This window comes from Astatotilapia calliptera, chromosome 5 (genome assembly GCF_964374335.1).
Source record: "Astatotilapia calliptera chromosome 5, fAstCal68.1, whole genome shotgun sequence".
NCBI lineage: Eukaryota > Metazoa > Chordata > Actinopteri > Cichliformes > Cichlidae > Astatotilapia > Astatotilapia calliptera.
In genome coordinates, this window is record NC_137426.1 from 31,959,595 (window position 1) to 31,983,851 (window position 24,257).

General features: G+C 42.0%; 2 protein-coding genes across 6 annotated transcripts in view; one reads left to right on the plus strand and one right to left on the minus strand.

Annotated features, from left to right (window-relative positions):
- shq1 (SHQ1, H/ACA ribonucleoprotein assembly factor) overlaps positions 1-6,965 on the minus strand; it is a 47,234-nt gene extending 40,269 nt beyond the window's left edge. For 2 of the 5 annotated variants that reach the window (XM_080302102.1, XM_080302101.1), the window contains exons 1-3: positions 6,566-6,589; positions 4,566-4,732; positions 4,367-4,431 (exon numbers count right to left, since the gene is read on the minus strand). In XM_080302102.1, coding sequence (XP_080158228.1) covers positions 4,367-4,431; positions 4,566-4,732; positions 6,566-6,574 — 241 coding nt within the window. In that variant the 5' untranslated portion in view covers positions 6,575-6,589. Of the gene's footprint in view, positions 1-4,366; positions 4,432-4,565; positions 4,733-5,633; positions 5,700-6,565; positions 6,590-6,831 lie in introns of those variants that run through there. The other 3 variants (XM_026168910.2, XM_026168909.2, XM_026168906.2) reach the window with 3 other exon arrangements.
- On the plus strand, positions 6,619-24,257 carry gxylt2 (glucoside xylosyltransferase 2). Its single transcript, XM_026168913.2, has 7 exons — positions 6,619-7,063; positions 15,067-15,265; positions 16,250-16,381; positions 18,621-18,872; positions 19,201-19,324; positions 20,144-20,316; positions 23,064-24,257. Exons 1-7 carry the CDS (start codon positions 6,777-6,779, stop codon positions 23,238-23,240), a joined length of 1,344 nt encoding a protein of 447 aa, XP_026024698.1. The 5' UTR covers positions 6,619-6,776; the 3' UTR covers positions 23,241-24,257.

Below are 24,257 nucleotides of genomic sequence, written 5' to 3' on the forward strand. Positions count from 1 at the left end.
CAAGAGGACTGGAGACCTAAGACCACACATCTCTGCGATATCTGTGCACCCATCCCACCAGGAGAAGGAGGGAGGACCTAAAAGGGCGCCAAGAGGTGTTAGTCCCAGAGGCAATGTGCAGCCGACTCCATTAGGGGCCTCCCTCCCTGGTGTGAACAGAGATCAGGGTCCAAGGGCTCCAGGTACCCAAGAACCACCCAATACCCAAAACGCAAAGATGCACCTGCACATACATTGACCTCACGACCCTCCTGGCGAGCAGAGACCCCCCCCCAGCATCTGGCAGAGTGTGTGAAAGGGGTAGGAAATACGTAGCTTGTTTCAGCTGCTTGAACCGCCGCTGTAGGAAAAAGCACCTACTGTGGGGTATGTACTTGTTAGCATGCCTGAAATACTCACTGAGTAGGGCTCCACAGTCGCAGCAAGCAGACTGTTTTTCCCACCCTGCAGTGGAAAGGCAGCCACTGCCCACACAGTCCAATGTCTCCATACTTTAGATCACAAGAAGTACACAACATCTAAACAGCCTCCAGCCAGACACAAAAACTGTTTTCCAACCGACACTACTCCCTACCCAGGCTGAGAGAGACTGTTCTGTACCTTAATTCAATGTTTTTTTAAGATTTTTCAAAACCTGCAGTTTCCTTTGGGGAAAAAAATAAATCATAATAAGGAATGATTAAAATTGTAGCTATGATTAGCTGACCCGCAAAGCTAGATAATTAGCATTCCTCAAATGAGTATTTACTTGCTTTCCTGCATTTCATAACATTTTAGACTGAGTGTGTGCGACTGCTGATGAGCCAAACAAAGCTGCTTTTAGACTTCACACTGCGCTGGGGTAACTTTTAGATGAGAATTTAGATCACAGACATTTTAAAAGAGACACCACAATAAATATCAGAGAAGATCTTAAGTCCTACATAACAACATGACAAATACCTGATACCATACAGCATCAAATCCAACTCAAATCATGGATTACTGAAGTCAATGATTCCATGCATGTTTCTACAACAAACCATTGCTGATCAACCAGGCCATCTGTCCGCACCGTGCCTCATACTCCAGGAGCTGCTTCACAGAACCGCTATTAAAACTAAATAGGCAACACATGATTGATGATTTGAACGGCTTGGCAACGACGCAGAGATAATCTGATGGTTGCCTAAAGACCTCATAAACTTTCAATACACCCAAGCGTTAGGGCTTTGAAGTGCTTTACAATGGGAGATGACTAATTGCTCGAGTTGCAGGCCTTGCAGAATGGAGAGCCCGGAAGAGGGATCTTAATGATTGCTCATTATAAGTCTAAACAAGGACACTCATTAGCGGAGCTTTATTAGCAGATGTTACAGGCTTATTTGGACGCTGCGTGTTAACTGGGGCCATGCTGACAGACAGGCAACGAGGTGTCAGAGTCCATAAGGCAGATGTCTGCGTAAAGACGGCTTCATTATGACTGATTATGGGCAAGGGAACGTCAAAGACAGACCACAGCGATGGGAAGTAGTCAACATCACACTCATAAGCATTATGATTTGCTCATTAAAGAATTAAAGAAAATCCCACATGAGCTGTCACAGTCAGTGCAACAGAGCTTCCTGCACTCTGTAATCATTATGACATTAAACATGGCTCCAGCATCCATTTAAATGGGATAAAATAACATGACCAGCTAAGGCTAATTTACCATTTATCGAATGACTGAAGCATAAAGGGGAGATGCCCCCGAGGTACAATCGGTGACTGCTACTGGAACTGTGACAGTGCAACATCATCACCAACATCATGTGAAGCAAACACAGCAATAATTTTGTCACAATATGCCATGAAGTCCAAATACAATCAAACATAAACAAAATTGGTTTTCTAAAGTATGAAAAAAATGTTATTTTTGATATCCACTTAACACCCTTCTTCACCCAATCTGGAGTCATTAAAAGGAGATGCAGAGAGGAGAAGGTCAGAGCCTATCCCAGCTGTCACAGCACAAGATGTGAGGTCTGTCTGCTCAGTCATCACAAGGCTAACACAGCGAGGCGGACTCATGGCCACACCTACAGCCACTTTAGACTCACCGACTAAACTAGCATGCATGTCTTTGGGCTGTGGGAGGAAGACTCCACACAGCAAAGTCCCCAGAGAGCCAGCAGGTTTAAAGCAAGAACATTTATACTGTGAATCTCATTTTTTCCACCTAAAAAGATTAACAAGGTAACGTGTGCTGAACACAGAGGTTCGGTTTAAAATCTACAGGAAGTGCCACATTGTCACAGAATCACATGTTCTAAAAGTGATCTAGATCTCAGCTGACAGGAAAAATTGCATATTCATAACGTGTTTAAATGAGGCTTTCTGAGCTCTAATGCATGAAACACCACTGCTCAAGCAATAAAACCAAAACAACATTTTCCTGGGAACATTAAGACAATCACTCCCACGTTTTCCATGTTAAATTAGAACTGTGTCTGTGATTATATGTTGAATCCAGCCTCTTCTTCTGCTCAAATTTCTGAGTTATCCTTAAAAAACAATCACACTAAAGGGGTAAAGCAAATACATGACAGAAGGGTCAAACAATGTGTCAAAACCCCTTAAGTGCGCTCACATTCTGAAGCAGAAACAAAGAAATCACATCCTGAATTAACTACAGACGTCGTGTTACCAACTATGTCTCCAATAAAAAAATCGTAAGACCACTACTTCTGTGTCAAGCTGACCTTGCTGAATGAAAAGCTCCATACTGCCTTATTCTGTCTCCATGTTATCTTTCAGATACATCACACATTTTCTAAAAGTTATCTTTTGTACACGACGTTCTGAATGTATTCTGTGACCATGGCAGACAGATAGCTTGTGTCTACAAATATTCTACGGCTACAATCCCTCTTTGTCAGAAACATGCAGACTGCTGTCATGCTGTCTGTACTTTTGTCTGACCCCTTTGCAAAGGTAAACAAAACTCACACAGACAACCAGGATGTGTGCACCTCAATTTATTTCAGATTTCCACAAGTCTTGATTAGGGTCTAAGGCTCTGTAAGGCCAGTAAATGTAAAGGAAGCATGGCTGTAATAAACTATGTACATACATAATACAGTCTACAACCTTAGCATTTACCAAAAGTACCACTTGTAAGTTGTGTTCACATAGACACCTCAAACAGACATTTCATAGCATGCTGCTGCCACATTTTTGCTTTGATATTTCATTCCCCATGGTGAATATCTTAAAGGTTCAGTAAGTTTTCCTTGGTTTTTTTATACATTGATTCGTGCATTATTACATCTTCCAGCAAACTGATGCCTTTTAATAAACTTAGAAAGAATCCATAAAGCTAACGTGCTGCCCCAACATCTCGCATACAGTGGGCAGGATGGACACCGCCGTTCCATTTAATCGCATTTTATGTATGTAGCTATACACCGGCCACAATCATAGTATGACTCAGAAGTTATTTGTGATCTTTAAATGAAAAGTATCCATTTCAAGCTATACATGACCATTTAACATCTATCTGTGCATATTTTCATCATCTCTTTCTCATCATGTCTCTCTCATTCATCTCTACCAAAGCCTCTTCCTCCTCACCTCAAGCCTCATGTCCTGAACGGAAGTCGGGCTGAAACACATAAAACCGTGCTTATGTATTCCCAATATTACTGCAGTTTTTTTTTTTGTTTTTTTATTGTCAGCAGATTAGACGTGCGACCCTCCTGTCTCCAGACAGCTGACAACAAGCCAGCTAAACAACAACAGCTGGTTATGAGCTAACATTATCCCAGCTAAACTTGGAAAGCAGTTAATTGGTCACAAATAAAATCTGCAGCCTGACAAAGCACCCAAACACACAGCCAGGCTCCTACAAAAAGAAAAACAGGGCCATATAACAAGTGAATATGTGCAACGGGACAGTGACAGGTTCTCCCAAGTACTTGAAACACTCTGTGTATCCCTCCACACAGGGACACTGTGTTTCATACCAGAGGTCTTGTGTCTGAATCGTCATTCAGTCTACGAATCCTCCTCGCAGCTCCTATTCAGTTTCTGGATTATTGGAAATTATGGTATAATTCAGTGGTTAATATCAGCAGGTTAGATGTTTGATACTGAAAAGAAATGTTGCATGTTTTTTTTTTAACAAGAAGCTTTTTTTTTTTTTTAAACAATGGAAAAGACAACAGTTGCTTTTTCCCCCTCTTGCCTCATCGAGTGCTGATATTTTATTCATTGCAGAGTGAGAGACATTCACAAGCAGGAACTTTACAAAGGGGGAGGTGGTCCTCTGGTACCCAATTAAAGCAGCTAAAACACCCAAGCAAGCTTTTGATTTGCCTCATACTGTTAATGCCGTGCGACCTACCTTTATCTATGTCGAACTTTGCCTTTTCCCTTCCATCCTCTATAATTCTTCCAGGAAGAGTTAGCCTGAAAATCAAATATTGCGTCCCTTTTAAGTTCAACATTGCGATTAAAAAAACAAACAAACACTCTGAATATTAATTTAGGCGCGGTGTAGGTGGTGCCATTTGAAACAATTAACTGTACATTGCTTAACTCACCTCAGAAAGTAGGGCTTTGCAAAAAACTTTAAATCTGTTCCATCAATGTAAAGGTCAAAGTCTGACGTTCTGGTGTAGGGCACACGGATGCTGAGGATCAGGTGGTCAGGCTCTTGGCTCAGGTCAAACGCAGGCGTTATCATCTTGAATGATGATGTAATACTGCTCTGCAGCATAAATTACAGAAATGACATAAGCGTCAATTTCACTGTATAGGAATGCATGCCCGACCGTGTTAACACGGGGCAGCTGATTATAGCATGCCACCTGGTGGATAACTCTATTAAATGTTGCTGACCACGTGACCAGACCACGTACGTCCCACTGACGGTGAAAACTGTCAACACAGGTCACGTCAAACATAACGGGCAGCTTCTTGTATCTTTAGTAACTTACAAAAGGGGTCTTTATGGTGGCTTAATGCTAGCTTTTAAGTCCTCCTTCATGTTTTCGGTCGCCTAGACGCAGTATCACACCAAACTACGTTAAAGAAATCTGGACATTTAAACTGGTACTGCTTTTTGGCAAACACGTGAGATCTCTACATTTTGCCTTATCATGTTCTTGAAGCTGGAATGAAAAACTTGTCGCCGGTGTGACAGCTGAAATTCATTTCTTAATCATCTGTAAGCAATTCATTAACGTGACATTACCGCAGTCTAAGAGCGAAATTATGAATTGGGTATGTACATACAGTGTATAAACAATAAACATTTTTTTATTCAAAAACTTGTTGTTTATTAGCTTTCTAACTGCCCGAATTTAACCTCACACCATAACAATTACGCGACATTAAGTGGTAGTCAAAGAGGCGAGTGCGGTGTTGATAATCTTTATGCCAAACAATTTTGACAAATTTTTAAACGAAGTTCCGCTCGTGGTTAGCATGCTACTAGCCTGTATAGCAAGCTAACACATGTCTGGGGCTGCTGTAGCACGCAGCAGTACTAGCCGCTACAACACGACTTTTAATCTGCTGTATTTATTGAAAATTGACTTGCAAATACGTTCAAGTAAATCGCTGATACAACGCATGTTGAAAAAAAGTTAACACGCAGCCACACTCACCCCAAATACTGTGACTTATCCCAAAAAGCAGTGCTGGCAGCTCTTTGATGTGGCGTCCATCTTTTACCGTAATACAGAGTTGAAAACGGCAGTTAAAAAGTGCTGATTTTAAAAAATCATTACTGTCAACAGTTGAAATGAAAAATCTAAGGTTTTATCAGAAGATGACATAATCAATTTATTTAAAATCATTTATAACTTATAACTTATATATTAGTAGATATATGCTGAAATTGGGAACAATGAGGACATTTAGCCACTCTTGATACTTTAATTAATATTATTATTTCAAATATTAAAATAAATAATAATAATAAGCAGTTACATTATTATTAAGTGACGCACATGTTTATCTATTTTTCATTCCCTTAATTTTGGACATGATGAAAGCCTCCACTGTAGGTGGTGTGACACAAAGAGAAACACTCCCTTGTCAATGCAAACTTGTAAGTATTCTAGCAGATCATTTTTGTTTGTCCTCTTCTATCCCCAGTCATCTGAAGCACTTTTAGCTAAGCGTGGTTTTAAATACAGGATCTGTGAAACCCAAAGTCAGAGCTGATTTAACTTTCATTAATGGTTTTACATTAAATGTCTATGTAAAATAAATACATAAATAACGAACACAAAGACAAGGATTCTGCCGATCATACACAAGAAAGAGAGCAGCACGAATCTTTAAATTGAATATTTAACCCTCAGTTCTAGTGTAGCACAGCGAGTTAAATTCGCTGAAAATTCGCATCCCCTGAATGAAATTACTCCCATGGCCAAATCAGCAGCTAGTCTGACACCATCGTTAATCTATTGCATTCATTAAGATTTAAGCATAAGCATTAGCATTGCCTTAGGAAGGTAAGCTGTGGCGTAATAAAACAGACAAACATTTCAGATACTTTCGGTCTGGTCGAACTATCGTGTGGCGCTATTACTTCAATCATTACGGCAAGGCTGGGGAAGCCACGCCTCCGCCGTATAATCCTCTATGGACGATGAGAAACAGCACTCCGCTCTCCATCATCATCTGCGGAAAAATGCGAGCGGGGAGCGGTAAGAAAATGTCAGCTCGCGCTGCCCTCCCTCCGCCGCAGACATGAGCGCAGTCCCGACCGCCTCTTCCAACCGCAACAAGTTGCTCTCACCATGCGGATCCACTGCAAAGTAGTTGTGATCGCCGTGTGTTTTGGAGTTTTCTTACTTTTGTACTTTTTGGGGGGCAACGCCGCGGATGATCCGCTGTTGAAAGAAGTTGGAGAGGAGCCGGAGGAGGACAGCAGCTCTTCCCAGTCGCCCTCCCAGCTCGAGCACAACGTTGTTGCAAAGTTTCGGAGGAAATCGCCCGCAGGAGTCGGCGTGCGTCCGGAAGAGCCTCTTAAGGGACGAAAACAGGGGAGACCAATTAGTAGAGGGGCCAGCGTGAATGCAAAGAGGTGAGGAGTGAGGGGGGTGGGGGGTGTTTCCGTTTAAGAGCCGATTTCCTCAAGGCTCTCCCTAAATGAACGTCTCCGCTTTCTCATCCCCATCTTTCCTAGCCTCTGGGAAGTTTCAAAGTGAGGGTGTCGGGTTATAATCGTGCTTTGAGTGAGCCTTATCCTCATCTATCAAACTGCCTACGTTGTGCTCAAGGACGCAGGCTTCACAAAAGCCAGATCTTTTAAGGGACACCCCATCATGCATCTGCTGGGCTGCTTTTCGCTGTTGCAAACATGAGTTTCTCAAGTATGTGGCTGAAATATGGCCAGAGAGCTTGACTGATGTGGTTAGGTGGAAGTGTTGTCAGTATTTGCAAAGAGGAGATCAAACACAAAGCACAACAGGGTGATGAATTGTCACGTGAGCTCAACATCTCGATCATTTGTGCCTTATTATGTGTGAAAGCAGGGCATGGTCTCAGTCCTCTGTTGGTGTTAAAGGGGGTAAAAGGTCACCTTGAAAGACACAAAGTGCACTTCATAAAGGCTGCTACTGTGTACGGAGCAGCTCGGGCTCCCATTTGGTTTCACTTGAACATGAGTCAGACATTATGGGAAGTAGTCTGCTAGAACTATTTACAGAAAAGCTTATCGGGTGTGATTTTTATTTTTGTTCGTTACAAAGAAGCTGCCACAAAGACAGATGACCTGAATAAATCAGCACCGTGGCAGTATCTCATATATCGGCAGCTGCTATTTGTGTTTAAGATTGAGGGCATTTTGTCTTCCAGCTTTCTAATTTCAGCCTTGCATTTCCTCCTGTCTTGCATGCCAGCTGTGCCATAATGGCCACTATGTGGCCGTGGAGATTACCCACGCTGGCAGGCTGCTGTAATATGTATTCCACTCCATAGCCGTACTCAAGGTTGGGGACACTGTTCGGCAGATAAACGCCATCAAGGCGTTACGCCGTGAAAGGACCTTTGCGTCTTTGCAGAAACCACGCTCCTCCATGTGTGCTGCACGCTGATAAGGAAGATGGGGTGGAAGGGGTCACCGGTGGCCATTAAACAAACACGAACAGGTTGGAAAATGCTCAAGACTGACTGCTGCGATTAGGGGAAGAGCACTGAGCATCTTTGCCAGAACCTCTAAAAAAACAACTTTGTTTTGTCTCATTGCTCAAGCTGAGAGTATCAGACCAGAGGACTGGGAACAATTGGGAGTCGTTTTCAGGTCTGCAGACACACTTTGCAGACTGTAAAGCTCTGATAGTGAATCATAACGACACAAACGGAGAGTTAAGTTAACACTCTCTTTTATTACAACTGTCTGTTCAATCCATGCTTCATAACTTGTATCTCTCCCTTTGTTTGCGAGTCTGAACCGCTGAACAGATTTCCTGTGCAGCTTTCTTATTAGACAAACATGCCTTTTTTTTTTCCTAATCATATAATTTCCTCTTGACACATCACACCGTTTCCTGTGGCCAAAAATAGCGAAGAACGTCCTCTATGTCGCCCCAACCCACACGTACTGGAGGCTATAATGCGTTGTTGTCTTTATCACTTCAAACGCCCAACGCTTGCGAGGTCCACACACCCAAAATGTGAAGTGTTTTTCCTTTTTTTTTTTTTTACGATTTTTTAAACAGAGCGTGATTGGTTAATGTGCTCCCCACCCTCAGCTTAATTAAAAACAGAATTAGGGTTTAGGTCCAGGCTCTGTGACTTACGATCCTTACCTGTAACTTTCCCGTTCCGTCACTCTGACGTCTTCATTATCGTCAGCGTGTGTTCCAGATGCTTTGTTGCACTGCGTTAAAGCGTGAATCTGCAGGGTGAGACTGGTGTTGATACTCTGTGTCGAAACAAATCCCCTGCCCTGTCACTTCAGATATAGCTAAGCAGCATTCTTCCCAGTAAAGAAGTCACTGCCTCGCGGTGGCATTATGCATAGCTATAAAAATGTCATCTTGCATGACTGAGCACTCACTCAGCTCGGAGTGGTTTTTGAAATCTCCCTGCTTGCCTGTGCAGCCGACGTGGCTGGAGAGGGTGCTTGTGTGAGCCTCATCGGAGGGAGTTTTGCTTCTCTTTTAGTTTGGCTAACTCACTTTTAAATTGCCAGTAAATGAGTCATTCTGAGGCAGAAAGATAGCGTGGGGCTGGGTAAAATCCCTCATCTGTAAAGAGCTGGGTTTGAAAGTCATAGCTTTGAACTTGACAGCAACAACAAAAATAAAGATAATAAATGATTAATAATAGAAGCATTTACTGAGCACTAAGCTGATTCATTGATCAGCCAAGCTGCAAAAACTTTGATCTACTGGGATGAGTAGGACTCTGATGCCAGATGTTTGCTTTGTATTCGTTTCTGGCAGCTTGACATTATAGGGAAAAAAATCTTTTATACCTTTACACAACTCAATAAAGCTATTTGAAGATGTCACTTTGGGCTCAGGGAGGTGGTGATTGGTGTATTCAACTCATTTTTGGAAGTTTTCGTGTGCACATTCCAGCTTTCACAGAAAGTCCTTTATCTTTTAACGTCAACCCCGCATTTGCATTTATTTTCATGACTGACTACGCTGTTAATCGCATTTACACATGCCAAAGTTAGAAAAATGGATTTTTGTGGTAGTTCCCACTTTCACTTCATTTCCAAAGTGTCTTTGAGCTGCAGGGGTGTATGATACACAGGCAGTCATGGCATAGGAACTTACCATGCTGGTGTTTGATGGTTGTTATCACTGTAAAAGAGGTGTTTGCGTGGTGCTTTTTTGGTTCTTATATACCACTGGTTTCTCTTACTGGTAAAAGTTAAATAAACATTTCATATATGCTTAAAGATCTGGGATGTTCTGATATGAGATGGAGATACCTGCTGTAAAGATCTCACCAAACACTCATTTGCTAAACTCTCCACTAACATCCATCAGCCGTATCACTCTGCTGAAGGAAGCAGCAGCATACCCATGACATATCTATCACTACCACCTCATCTCCTGAAGCTATAGGCCAGGGACAAGATGTGTATTTCCAACATTTAGTGCAGTGTGGAAAATCTCACCATTAGACGTCCATAGATTACAGAGCGTAGTCGTAGCTACAGTAGGATCACCATTACTCTTTAGTGAGCCCTTTTAGTCTGGAGGAGGTAAAAGGAGTCGAGGAGTCAGCGAAGCTCGCTTCTGTGCACTGACAGATATACTGATGTTGAGGATATCCTCAACGTTTTCTGTCAGTAAGCGCTGGTGTTTTTGTCAGTGTTAGCTGCTGTTAGCTGGCGTTAGTGGGTCTAACATTGCTGGACTTGGAAACTTCAAGAACTCACACAGTATGAGAATGTAATCAAACAGTTGTAATCAAGCTGTTTTTGTTATTTAGCCGACTTAACGTCAGCTGCTCGGAGATGGAACGGTCACATGTCCAATCTGCTGACAATAACTGTCGTTTTCGTGTGTTAGAGCCCCGACTTCAGTTCAGGAGATGAGGCTTGAGGTGAGGAGGAAGAGCGTGACGTTTTATCCAGATGCCAGCCATGTTGTTTCTGTCCTTTGCATTTTGATTTTCAGATGATAAACCATTGGTATGATCCTTCGTATCTTGAGTCTGAAGGTGCAGGCTTGCATTAAAACTTGCCTCCATGCACACAAACGCCTACAAGTTCTGCTCTCTTCCGCCTTTGGTGTTCTACGCATTTGACCTGCATGTAGGCGCGTATATAAAACATGATTAGGCAGAATGGCAGTGTACTTTTAGTACCAGTCCAAAGCAGAGATAAATGGAGAGGGTTGTGTCATGGAGTGCATTTGGCATAAAATCTTAGCTATATCAAACACGTGGTTCATAAAATATGAAGAAGAAGATTCAGTATGGCATGAAATAAGCAACTTACTGTTTACAGACATCAATCCGAGGACCCCAAGTCCTTTTTCAACCACCTTTTGCAACCATCTTGCCATTTTGGTTATTAGACATTTGTGAGGTGGCTTCAGTTTTCAGACCCAGAAGCCGTTTCCTTCTTTTTAACCGTCTATGTGTGGGAATCACATCACAGTCCCAATGTCCCCACTTTTTTTTTTAATCTATTAGAAATGTCCATATTTAGTACCAGTGCATCCTACTGCTGTATAATACTTTGATTTGCATTTGCAATTTAACTTTAGAGAACTTGGTCAAGGTTTGTGGTGGACACAGAAAAGAGGATATGATGATGGCAGCAGTGCGTGCGTGCCGCTCTCTGTTCGGGTTTCTTTGCATCGGCCTCTCTGATGAATCTCTTACTGGGTTTTAGAGTTTGTGAAAGTGAATATCTCCGGCCTGAGTCAGCGCGTTTTGGTCGTTTAAGAACTGCGCATGTTTATTTTAGCACGTTCGGCTCAGCATGCTCATGAATGCAAATGTTCTGAGAGGGCAGCTGAAATGAACACATAAAACCAGATTCTTGTGGCAGCTGCGTCAGTGATTGTTCATGAGTGGTCACATGCGATCTGAGGTTTTCTTCTGTTTTCTCTTGTGCCCCAGCTGAATAACATTCAAGCAAAGAATCCAGCGGATCAGCCCCGAGAAGTAGCTCTGGCACTCTCTGTCGTATAGTCTCAACTTTAATCAGCTGAATTCTGTTTAACCACTTGAGACGGGCTTCTTCAAACCAATGCGAACACATCGGTCAGAAGTCCACCAAACAGAGTTACATTCGGATTAATTAAATGTCTTCAAGGTGTTCTCTGGGACATCGCTTGTACATTTTTCTTTTATCTCTAGAGGCGCTGCCTTTTTCCTCTCCTTGCGTGCTTTGAAAGGGTCGGTGGTGGTGCTTTTGTAGGCGAAGGGTTCCTCTTGTGCCTGCTATGCAGCCGATAAGGAATTCAAGTCCTTTTGTACCTCGTCTGTGCTTTTTGACTGCTTCCAGATGTGAGGAGCGGTGCCATGACACAAACCATTATGTGAGCAGCCCATGCTTAATGTGGCAAACACATTATTAACGTATTTTTTATGTAGGGTTTTTTTTTGTCTTGTCATTCAGGTTTATGCAAAAAAGCCTTTATTTATTTTGCATGACTAAGTGCAACGCGATTGCATCCTTGCAGGGGATAGGGATTGCATTTTTCTGTGGGGAAATGGGTTGTGTGTTCAACAACCTTGACAGAACATCAGCCCCTGAAGCGTGGCGGACAGATTTCTCAGCACCTTCTCGTTCATCCTAATCTGCAGTTCATCATTGTCCCGCACCCATGCAGAAAACGAAGTGTCACGCTTGAGGACTGCCCCGCAACCCACCTGTCGAGTTTCACTCTTCTCCCTTCCTATCCATTTTATGCTAGGCTCCCGCTTGTTTCAGACGCAGAGGAAATGCATGTCTTCTACAACTGTCTTCTCCATTTTGCCTTCCCCAGCTCTCCTCCTCAAAGAAAAAAACAAGCAAAAAAAGCTATATGTTGAAACAAAAGGTTCTTTGTTCTTTTATTCGTGCCAGACTTTTTCCTCTTTGGCTAGGTCAACATTCATGTTGAAGGTATTGTTATCACAAGCGGCCCCATGTAGTGCTTACACAGAAGAAAAATAGATGATGTTGACCTTAACTTTAGGCTGCCCCATTACATAAATGTTTCCCTATCATAGAGCAGGCTAGGCCGCGCTGCTCTGCAGAGAGAGCGCTTAAACCCGATAAAGAACCCCCTTCCCTTTGAACATGGAAGAGCAAAGTCCAGTCGCAGAGGTAGTCGTGTGTGAAGGTGTTTGTTAAATGATATACTGAGGCGCACATGTAACATGACTGAGAAAAATAGTTGACCTTTCATTTCAATAGGAGGATGGCTGCTTGTTATTTTTTTTAAATTCTTCACTTCCTCCTGTTGTCATCCATATAAATCCCAAATGATGTTTTTGTTGTTGAAGTAAGAAGCCGGTACTATTAATACTGACATCCATACAAGTGGCAAAAAGAGCTTAAGGCTGAATGCATTTGTTTTTTAACAGATATAATTATTCCCAGTATCACCCAGACGATTTGCACCGACTTTAAAAAGATAACAGCAGGAATAGAAACAAAACACGCTGTAATGAAGGGAAAGTGGAATCACAACCTTTTACTCAATACGCTTGCATCATTCACCTGAACCTAACCTTGCTTAAACGTTATATGGTGTGATGTTATTGCTTAGCTTCTTTTTTAAAGCTTTGATTATTGATTCAGTTCAGTTTGTGGGTATTAATTCATGCACAGCTCTCTTAAAGTCTAGGTCTGTCAGGTTGAGCTCTGGACTTTAACTGGGACATTGCAACACTTTGATTCTTTTCTTTTTCAGCCAGTTGTAGATTTGCTGCTGTGCTTGGGGTCACCGGCCTACTGCATGACCCAATTTCAGTCAAGCTTTAGCTGTCAGATAGTTGGCCTCACATTTGCCTTGATTTGTTCAGTCTTTTGATAAATGTGCTAACATGTTAACCAAGGCCTTTAGTGTCTGAATTTGGGGGTTTTTTGTTGGGGTTTTTTGTATTTTCTCTGAGCCTGGGATGAATTTGCTGAAGTGTGGACTCCTGGAAAGGTTGTGCCATTGTTTTAACACACATCTGAATGTTTGCTCCCAGCAAACTGTCAAAACTTGTGCTTTTATAGAGGCGCTCACCGCGCCATGTATTTGATTAGCAGCACCTGCTAATCAAATGTAAACAACTCCTATGTAAGCAGTGAGGGTATACTTAGTTTTCTTTATAACAGGACTACACAGTACATCTTTTGAAAACGCTGTTTTTCACTTGACTGTGGGTCTCTCAAGTTTTTTTTTTTGGTGTGGTTTGTGTGCAGCTAGCTTGGTAGCCATTGAGTCTGGTAGAAAATAAACGGTAATATCTTTAGTAAAAACCTTTCGCTGACTAAATAAATGACAGAATGAATCTAAAAATCTCAAATTGGGTTGATATTTTACATATGCAGTGTTTTGTTGTTGTTGTTTTTTTTAAAATTTGTTTTAAAGTCGGGTTTTGCAAATCTTCTTTGTGAAATATTAGAAAACCACTCTGTTGTTAACAGACCCTATTGTGCCCTGAATATTTAGACATTTTAAAAAATGCTTTTTTCTATAACATAAAGGACATTTTTAAATGCCCAGTGTGGCTAAATCAAACTGCTGAAGCAGCCTTCATGCTAAACACTGGAGCTAAGTGGAGGTGACGCTAAAGCTCGAGGTTAGCATTTTATTTCTGGCATTTGCATATTTCATTGAAAATTTAACATTTTTACTTTAATTTATACAGCACCAAATCACAACAACGTTTGCTTTAAGGCATAAATGTGAATATTATCTTGCTGAACAAAAACCTAGCATCAAATTGTCTTGGTGATGAACTATGTTCTAGCAGTACAATTACGTAGGGTTTATAAGGTTAAAAAAACGTAGAATTATCTTAATAATTATTATCTGTTTATTCACTTATGGGCTTCCCCACCAAGTAAAAAGTAAAAAGTGTCATGCTTAAGTATAATATTATTTTGGGGTATTTTCATAAATGGTGTTCATGGGGATATATGTGTAGTTATAACCAAAAGCCATCAGTTTATGTTGGCTTACAAGAAATATAAATATAGGTGTCAGCTTTCCAAAGACCATATGGGTTGGAGCTCTTGTGGAAGTCTGAAATTATGGCGTCCGTTTCAGTAATTTCATTTTTCTGTGTATGTTTTGGTTCCACTGTGCTGTGGTCCATCTGTTGAGCACAAATTGCTCTTCACAGGCTCTGCAGCTTGCAGGCCAATTTGCTGGCGATGAGTGAGGGGAACAAGGTTTGTGATTGTCAGCACATACACCCCCACCCCGCCCAAACGTGTGGCCTTGGCCCATTGAAATCTAAAACGGACAGCTAGGTGGAGGAAAAACTCGACATCCGGCACATCTTTTGTTGCAATTACGGCCAGCTTTTGATCTCGACATAGTAATTTCATTATACTGAGGTGTTATTGTTTTTCTTTTATACAAGACTGCCAGTGCTTCATCTTCTACATTTACTCTTTTCTAGTAAACCACGGAGTAATGTAGCCCGACCTGTAACCAGGCGCACCAAGGCGGAGGACGTCATGCATTTGGCCGTGGTGGCTTGTGGGAACCGTCTGAACGAGACCCTCACCATGGTAAAGTCAGCCCTCCTGTTCAGCTTAAAGAAGATCAAGTTTCACATTTTTGCTGAGGACCCCTTGGCCCTGCAGTTTAAAGAAAGGGTAAGAACCCTGTAATGTGTTTTGAGCCAAAAACCTGTATTTTCAATGCACCTTGCTGTCTGCTTTGCTGTTCAGGATCTTACTCTGATTTTTGAGCTACCACAGCACATGTTAAACACTCCTCCTTTCTTTGTAATAGATGACACCGAGATCACAGCAGTTGTAACTCGGAGCCTCTCTTAGACTCACTCTTGTACCCTTTTATCTCAAGGCCGGGGCGTAATATATCACCGAGACACGCTGCGTTATTCCGCCTCCCCCCGCCTCAAAGTCACCTTTACGGAGGTGCGTTGGCGTGACTTTGATTAGTTCCACTGATACTGTAACTAACAGCCTTTTAACATTGCTTCAATTGATGGGCCACAAATATCAGCAGAAGTACCTTTAAACAGCTTTAAATCTTAATCCTAAAAGCCCCGTGAGCCAGCGTTCCTGTGTGCGGTGAATCACTGCCATGTGTTGAAAATTCCCATGAGGGGGGAGTCGTGGTAGCTGAGGCCTGTAATAATGTGACACATATGCCAGAAAGGAGCCACAGGAAAGGTTAGTCTTACCTCCCTTGATCTCTTATGCTCCTCCTGCTTGTGGCGCTCTCTCTGTCTCTCTCGCTCTTCCCAGGGCCAAACTGTTGAACTGGTGATTATGGAGAGATTTAACGCCTAACTGGTCAGATAACGCGAGCTTCAGCAAACCTCGCCATGCTTTAAGATGGTGCCTTCCCTTGTTTAGATTATTGCGTTTTAATAAAATAGCAGCTGGTTGCTGCACGCGTACCAAAAAGAGCCAATCAGCAGCCGGAGACGTGACTTCATTGTTTGAAATGGCCACCTGCACAAGCTGATAAGTCTGTGAAAAAAGCAAAAGGGAGATTAGCTTTCAGTCTAATTGTTGTTTATCCTGACTCTTTCTCACGCAGCCTGCCTTACTCAAAGTCAGTTAGACGCTTTTTTTGGCGTAACACACCGCATGTTGCTTTACTTTCAGCTGAACCAGTGGCCTCGCTCTGTCGCAGCCAAGTTCCAGTACAGAATCTACTCCATCTCCTTCTCGGTGGGAAACGCTGACGAGTGGAAGAAGCTCTTCAAGCCCTGCGCTGCTCAGAGACTCTTCCTCCCCGTAAGCCTGCCACACTTATCTCACCTAATATCCCCACCATGCTTAATGTCATTAGCCGGTGTTAAGAAAAAATGTTAATCCATCTCTTTTCTACTTAAACAATCTTATTACCCTCTTCACTGGATGATTACAGCTAGATACTGGCTTGTTTATTGATGATTTCATACCTTCTCAGCAGCAATTATGTAACAAATAAGAATTCCCCAGAGAACAAATCCAGTAATTCCATCAAGTGAGGCTCATGCCGCCTATTGATTTCCTTTTTCTGACACGGTTCATTGCAGTAACAGTCAGCGTTCTTACCATGTAATGAACATGTGGCAGATCAATAGGTGTTTTTTTTTTTTGTCTTGCTGCAAGGCAATCAATAGACATTCACTATTCACTTTATTAGGAACACCTACTGAGCACCTTTCTATTGCCTCGTCAATAATCTGAATTAAATAGAACATGCCTCTTGATTCAGTGTTATCACATATTTCCATATATGTTACAGTTAATGCTGTAGAACTCCCTCATTACTAGAGTCAGACTGTATGGACATAACCGCATCATGTCTCCTGTATTTTGGGAGGTTTGGGGGGGGGTTAAGGCGTAACTTGCCATATCTGGACTTCACCCACCAACACTGTATAATCCTCTAGTAGGGTTTGCTGGAACACACAGCAAACTGTACTATTTGTCAATTAATTCTGCTCAAATGTACAGTGGCCCTGAGAGGTCAAATGCATTAAAACAAATAGAAAAGGCTGCAAAAAAGGACTCAAAAGCACAGTGGAAGTTCAATATAAAAACCTCACAATTGAAGCAATTTTGGCATACGAAGGATGGCACTGTGACATGCTTAGAATAAGCAGGGGACTCACTGATGTTGTTGGGGAGAAAAAGATGAAGTTTTTTAGCATCTTTCTCTTTATGGACATTTTCTTAAGTTGCAGTCCGTTTGACCGCTCAGGGTCGCCGTGCAAAAAGGTTCAAAAGGCAGCAACATAAAAAACATTGTGGAGAGCTCTGGTTCAAGTCTAACCACAACTACAGCATCTTCTTTAAGCACGTGTCAGTCAAAGCAGCTACATATCTTTACCAGTATCCAAATGGATGAGGTATTTAAAGGAAAAAAAATATTTACAGGTTCTGTGTTTTGTTTCATTTATCCTTCCATGTAAACTCTAGTTTGTACAGATTGGATTGGTGCTGGTTTAATTGTTTTTCCAAGTAACGTTGCTTGACTTCGCAACATTCCTGTAGCAGTGTAATGAAACCCAGATTTCCTCTTGAAGAACTAAAACTTGTGCACTGCATCCTCCACTTTGTTCTTTAGCATTCTTCCTCTGCATCTTCCTGTCAGCTGAGCCAGGAAAAAATAAAGCAGTAGTCTGTTTTGCTGCTACAGAGCAGATACTACAGTATGTTTTGAAGGAAATAGCTATCTTCACGTGTTGGTTGGGATAGTTGGGGTTCATTAATACTGACATTCATTTATATGTGCTGTGCCGTCTGATGATACTGCCTAAGAGAAGCCTGTATAATGTAAACAGAAGTGGTCCTAGCACAGAACCCTGTGGTACTCCATAGTTAACTTCAGTGTTTGAAGAGGACTCTCCATTTACATAAACAAATTGGAGACTATTAGATATACATGATACAAACCACTGCACCGGAGTACCTGTAAGGACCCGAAGTCTTTTTGCAACCGCTCTAACAGTAATTTTCCTCCAGCCCAACTGGACAAACGAACAAACTGTATTATTGTAGGGTCTGTAACTTAAAATATAAAGTGCTTTGAGGCAACTGCTGTTAGCATTTGGTACTATATAAATAAAATTTAATTGAATTTGGGGGTTAATTTTCCCTGTATTCTTTTTTAGTACATATTGATAATGTGTGGCATAAACCAGCGGTCCTCAACCCCTGGGCCATGGACTGGTACTGGTCCATGAGTCGTTTGGTACTGGGCCGCGAGAGTTGAGGCTCAGGTGTGACATTTATGGTTTTCAGGGTTTTTATCAGTTTTTATTGTAATTTTCCGTCGTTTTTATCGTTAACTCGGTTTCCCTGGGTCTTTTCCCGTGTGTTATGAATAAATCTTTTTTTCGGTTTTATTTTGTTGTATTTATCCGCGACACCTTAAAGGCCGGTCCGTGAAAATATTGTCAAACATAAACTGGTCCGTTGGTGCAAAAAAGGTTGGGGACCGCTGGCATAAATATTGTATTTACGTCTAAAATTGTACTTCCAGGTCATCTTGAAGGACGTGGACTCTTTACTCTATGTGGACACTGATGTGCTGTTTCTGCGCCCTATGGATGATATCTGGAATCTACTGAAGTCCTTCAACAGGACGCAGCTGGCAGCGATGGCCCCAGAGCACGAGGTACCCAAGATTGGCTGGTACAGCCGGTTTGCCCGCCACCCTTTCTACGGAGTCACGGGCGTCAACTCTGGTGTCATGCTGATGAATCTCACACGGATCCGCAGCACGCTGTTCAAAGTAAGGTCAAAACAGTACTATTTCCCCACACTCTGATCGGTAGAAAGCTAAAGTGGGCTGCAATTTCCTATTTGCATTCTGAAGGGCTGTTTCCTTGAGCTCAAGTGACAGGCAGAGTGCTATGAGTGGGCTGTGATTAAAGCTTTCCAGATTACCATGACAGCATCACAGACTTCTGCCCTCAGAACTCAATTTAACAGCTCTAATACTGGCAGCAGATTGCACATGGAAGCGGGAATGTAAATGTGCTCCGCCTTTGATGATTTTTTTATTTATTTTTTTTAATGCTCCTCTTAAGCTGTTCTTTTTATTAATCCTTGTATTTCAGAACAGTATGATCCCTACTGGCCTGTCTTGGGAGGATCTTCTTCATCCACTCTACCAGAAATACAAGAACCATATCACCTGGGGAGATCAGGACCTCCTCAATATCATCTTCCACTACAACCCAGGTACAAGCTCCTTTTTCAAGTGTGTGTGTGTGTTTGTCTGTATACATAAGAAATGCATTAATTGCACTATGTTACGTTATGTTTAAGGCCTAATCCAAACTGCTTATCCATGCATATGAGTGCACTTTGAAATACCAGTCTGCAGACAGCCCAAACAACAGCTTCTCACCATCAACATGTTTCCAAAAATTGCATCTTATTTTCACTTTTGCTAAAGTCTGCTTCATGAATCTGGCTGTGTAAACACCAAGGCTGTGGCTGCAGGCGAAAGCAGACTGAGATCCAGCTGCAGCCGCCAGATGTAGGCATCAAATGCTCAGAGCCGTCAGCAGAGCTGGCATCATTCGCATTTGCTCAGAGCCAAATGGAGTGTCTTGTTTTTGTATATTAAGCGCTTTGTGTTCTCTGCTGTCTGAGTATATTCATATATTCATGTTGGTCCATCAGCGTTTTTCTGATCTGTGTTTTTCTTGGTGAGGAAACTTTTTCTCCTGGTAGTAGCGTACATACCAATCAAGGACCTCATGTTCTTTAAGCTAATGCACCACTATTGAGGGTTCAGAACAAATAAGTTAATCAATATTTGTGTTTCTTTTTCTATTGATTTTTATCATGCAATTCAATGATCAGCTCCTCTATTACAGCAGAAGCAGGTTTTTTGTTCTTTGTGCTGACATTAAAACGATCTATTTTGCCAACTCTGTTTATTCTATAATCTTCTGGTATGTCTGGATGCATATTTAGTTTTCCCTTCAAGAAACACATTGATGCAATTACCTGATTAAGAAATAAACCATTTCATCGTTTCCCCCCCTCCAGAGCGTCTATTCATCTTTCCATGCCAGTGGAACTACAGACCTGACCACTGTATGTACGGTAGTAACTGCAAAGGGGCTGAAGAGGAAGGCGTGTCCATCCTCCATGGCAACCGTGGCGTATATCATGATGACAAGCAGCCAGCGTTTAAAGTAGTCTATGATGCAATCCATAATGTGAGTATCCCAGGAGGATCTGAAAGTTATGTGTGACTTATGCTTCTGAGGGAAATCTTAAATTACATTTATCCCTACGCCACAACCTCTTACGTAACGTTATCAGTTCAGTTTTATTTACATAGTGCCAAATCGCAACAGCAGTTGCCTCAATAGGGATGGGTATCGAAAACCGGTTCTTGTTGAGAACTGGTTCCCACTGTTTCAATTCCTTGGAATCGTTTGCCACTTTTAAAAACGATTCCCTTATTGATTCCAGTCGCCCCGAATGACGTCATCACGTTGAGTAGCGTCTTTTACCCAGTAGGAAACACGGCGCCTGAGCGGCACAAACGCTCAAAAGTTTGGTTACACTTTATGAGAAAGGATGACAACAGGGCAACGTGCAATACTTGCAAAGTAGAGATTTCATCAAAGGGAGGAAACACTACGAATATGCAAAAGCATTTGCTCAAAAAACACGCGATTGCTTTCAACGAATGTCGTGTTTTTGATCCGCTCCGGACTAGCGAAGCTCAACCCAGCAGCAGCGGTAGCGTTTCCACGTCCTCTCCCGTTAATACTGCAGGTAACTAATCAATTAGCATTGCATATTATGTTAGCGCGATTTACCTTATTACAAAACCTGCTATTACTGTGCGTTGCATTTAGATAACCATGATGAGAGAGACAGAGTCTGGCTGGCTCAGATGCTGGCAGTTCTCGCTGCAGTCTACTGGTAGCGTCTCCTTTCAGGCCAGGATAGACGAATGTCAACCAGCAGTGTCTAAGTTTGTGGTCAAAGGCTTGCACCCATTTGCCACAGCAGATGCCCCCGATTTCACTTTGGTAAGTGAATGTGTTTAATTGTAGGCAGGGACATTACTGGATATTCTTGTGTAATTGCTACAGAATAATTTATGTTAAACTTTGTTATTGCTACAGGAGAATATTTTTTTTATTATTTTACATATACGTTTTTTTTCCTGGGGACCCTGTGACACCCCATTGAAGAGCCGTAGGCTGTGGATCTCTTAAGATCCCACTGTTGGGTTTGTAAGGCCATGTTACTCCTAAATTTCTATCTTGTTCAAAGAGAAGATATAAAACAAAGTTCTAAGCTAATCGACCTTAGTATTCTCCTTTTTTAAAAATAAGAATCGATAAGAGAATCGATAAGGAATCGAATCGTTAAACAGAATCGAAAATGGAATCGGAATCGTTAAAATCTTATCAATACCCATCCCTATGCCTCAAGGTGCTTTATATTATACAGTAAACACCCTACAATAATACAAAGAAAACCAGAAAAATAAAAAACAACAATCAACAACAACAACAATGACCCCCTGTGAGCAAGAGCTTTAGCAACAGTGGGAAGAAAAAACTCCCTTTTAACAGGAAGACACCTCCAGCAGAATTTGGCTAAGGAAGGAGCGGCCATCTGCCGCGCCCGGTTGGGGTGAGGGGAGGAATAGAATAAAGACACACTGTGGAAGAGAGCCAGAGATGATTAATAACTAATAAATAACTGATAACTAATAAAAAAAATTTTTAGCAGTCTTGTAGGACTGGGACATGTTGGTGTTTTGAAGGAACCTGACGTGCACCTCCTGAGAAATGTAGCTACACATCAGGTTGCAGCATACCACAATGGTTTGAATAGCATGGAAGGTTGTGGTGTGGGGATTAAAAGGAGTTTCCAGTTCCTACATTAGTTAGGATGTTGATTTCACACATATAAATCAAGCTTTACTGACTCAGTATGGCAGTGATGCACAGTGCCCTCTGTTGGAACACTATGTCCAGTAGTAACTGGACATAGTGAATCGCAGGGCTAACACATAGACACAGACAACCATTCGCACTCACATTTACACCTTTGGGCAATTTACACTTTCCAATTAACCTATCCCCACTAACTACATGTCTTTGGACTGTGGGAGGAAGCCAGAGTACCAGGAAAGAACCCATGCAAACTCCACCCCGGCCTGATGGTGGAATTGAACTCAGGACCTTCTTGCTGTGAGGCAACGGTGCTAACCACATGATCCGTCAATATGCGCAGGCAATCAGCTGACCTCATTTTTGGGGCACATAATGTTGCTGAATCTGATCTGAAGCAATGACAGGTCATAGCACTTCCACCACAGGCTCATGTGGGTAGTTGTTGGAAAATACCTCAAATTCATTGGAGCAAAACACACATTCAGGTAGATGCACTTGCTCAGTACAAATTTCCATTGTGCTGCAATAAGGCCTGAAAGCTGTAGCATAGCTTGGCGTCATGATCGGAGGAATACTTGCTTAGCTCTGATAAAGCTGCTAAAATACAGAATGGAAGTCATGCAAATGAAAATGTGTCCCAACAAGCTGCTAAAGGAGCAATTCTACATATAAGTGTGTGTAGACCTGTTTCTGTAGCAGCATTGTTTAGCTCAGAAAAAAAGAACAGCTATGACTATTTATTTTGTGATTTCAAATTCTCTCCCCTTGCACTCATGAAACAATCTGGGTCAGTTTAAAATTAGAATTTGTTTTCTCCGGCAGCAGAGTCGGTTCCCCCCCTGCTCTGCTGAGATAAGCCTCTTAAAGACGAGCAGGGTCGTAATTTATGATTAATACCGAGGCCCGCCCCACCCCTGCCAACCGAATGTGTAAATATCATTTAGCCTATGATATGTTCTAGATCAAACAAAAAAAACCTGCGCAAACGCACAAAACTTTGGGTTTGGAACTGACATGGGCCGATGTCTCCGTCTCTGCAGTTTCCCTTTGAGGACAACATGTTCCAGTCGCTCTTCTACCCCATCCAGACCAAGTTCCTGGAGACGGTCAACACGCTCTGTGGTCGGATTCCCCAAGTCTTCCTCAAGCAGATCGAAAAGACAATGAGGAAGGTGTTTGAGGACAAAGTGGTCCGCCACGTCAGGCCACATAAATAACTGATGGAGAAAGTGGGTGTCCCTGTGGATTCTCAGATGAAACTGGTGGCTCTGCATTTGCAGTGTTCAGCGCATGACACTTTCTGGAATAAGGGTCTCGTGAACATTATGAGCCTCTGGTAATTAGTAATCACCCTATGCATACAGTGCTGGTCAGTGACGTCGCCGAATAAGTTTGCCTTATAACCGTCTTTATTTTGACATCACAAGTGATGTAACGTATAAGAATGTTGGAAAACTAGAAAGTATCAGCTCATCTCAAGTGTGTAAGACAAATTTAAGCCGTGTTTTTGTCAAGATTTGTACAAAGGTGTCTTGTCTTTTTTTACTTTTCTTCTCAAGCATTTGAAGTTCTCCTCCTAACCATTAGGGAGATGTGTATGTGCTACACAGAGTCAACTTTGGACAGCGTTACTACCTTGAAGTAGTAGATTTATAAACCACTCCTCTAAAATTGTGAATGTTTTATCAGCAAATAACTTGAAGTGTGAATCTGTGTAAATGAGTTTGTGGTCTGTTTTGCAGTTGCCAAATGCCGCTGACAGTATTACACACAGCACAGCAGAAGAAATGTAGACTTTTGTGTTGAATACTGAATGTCACAATGCACTTTGACATTAGGACTGGAAGGTTGTTGTTGTTGCACATATGTCTCCATTAGATACAACACGACTCGACTGAAATCAAAACCAAAAGTGCTAGATTTTGGAAAAAAAGGAAGGAAAAAAAAAAAGGTGTCAAACCACAGCAGATCATGTACCGTATGAATATTCATGTCTGACGTTTTCTTTCCTGGCAGAAGAAAATAAGTGCTGTAGATTTGTGTGTTTGAGAGTCTCCGAGCCTGTAATCTGATGTGTGGTGTACGTACCATGTGATCAATGATGAACGCATGGGCTGTATATTTTAAAGTTGCTTTTAAAGGGGTATAAAGCGCCAAATGTATCAAATCATTCAACCTGGAAACTGAATAGCTGTACACTCAGCGTGTGTTTCTTAATAAAACAATGCAATGTC

What these genes read in the sequence shown, in the direction of transcription:
- gxylt2 (XM_026168913.2), top strand. Translation starts at nt 6,777, where the DNA reads ATGCGGATCCACTGCAAAGTAGTTGTGATCGCCGTGTGTTTTGGAGTT. An exon ending in TCCGCAGCACGCTGTTCAAA is followed by an intron (nt 18,873 to 19,200) that starts GTAAGGTCAAAA and finishes CTTGTATTTCAG; the next exon opens with AACAGTATGATCCCTACTGG. An exon ending in CATCTTCCACTACAACCCAG is followed by an intron (nt 19,325 to 20,143) that starts GTACAAGCTCCT and finishes CCCCCCCTCCAG; the next exon opens with AGCGTCTATTCATCTTTCCA.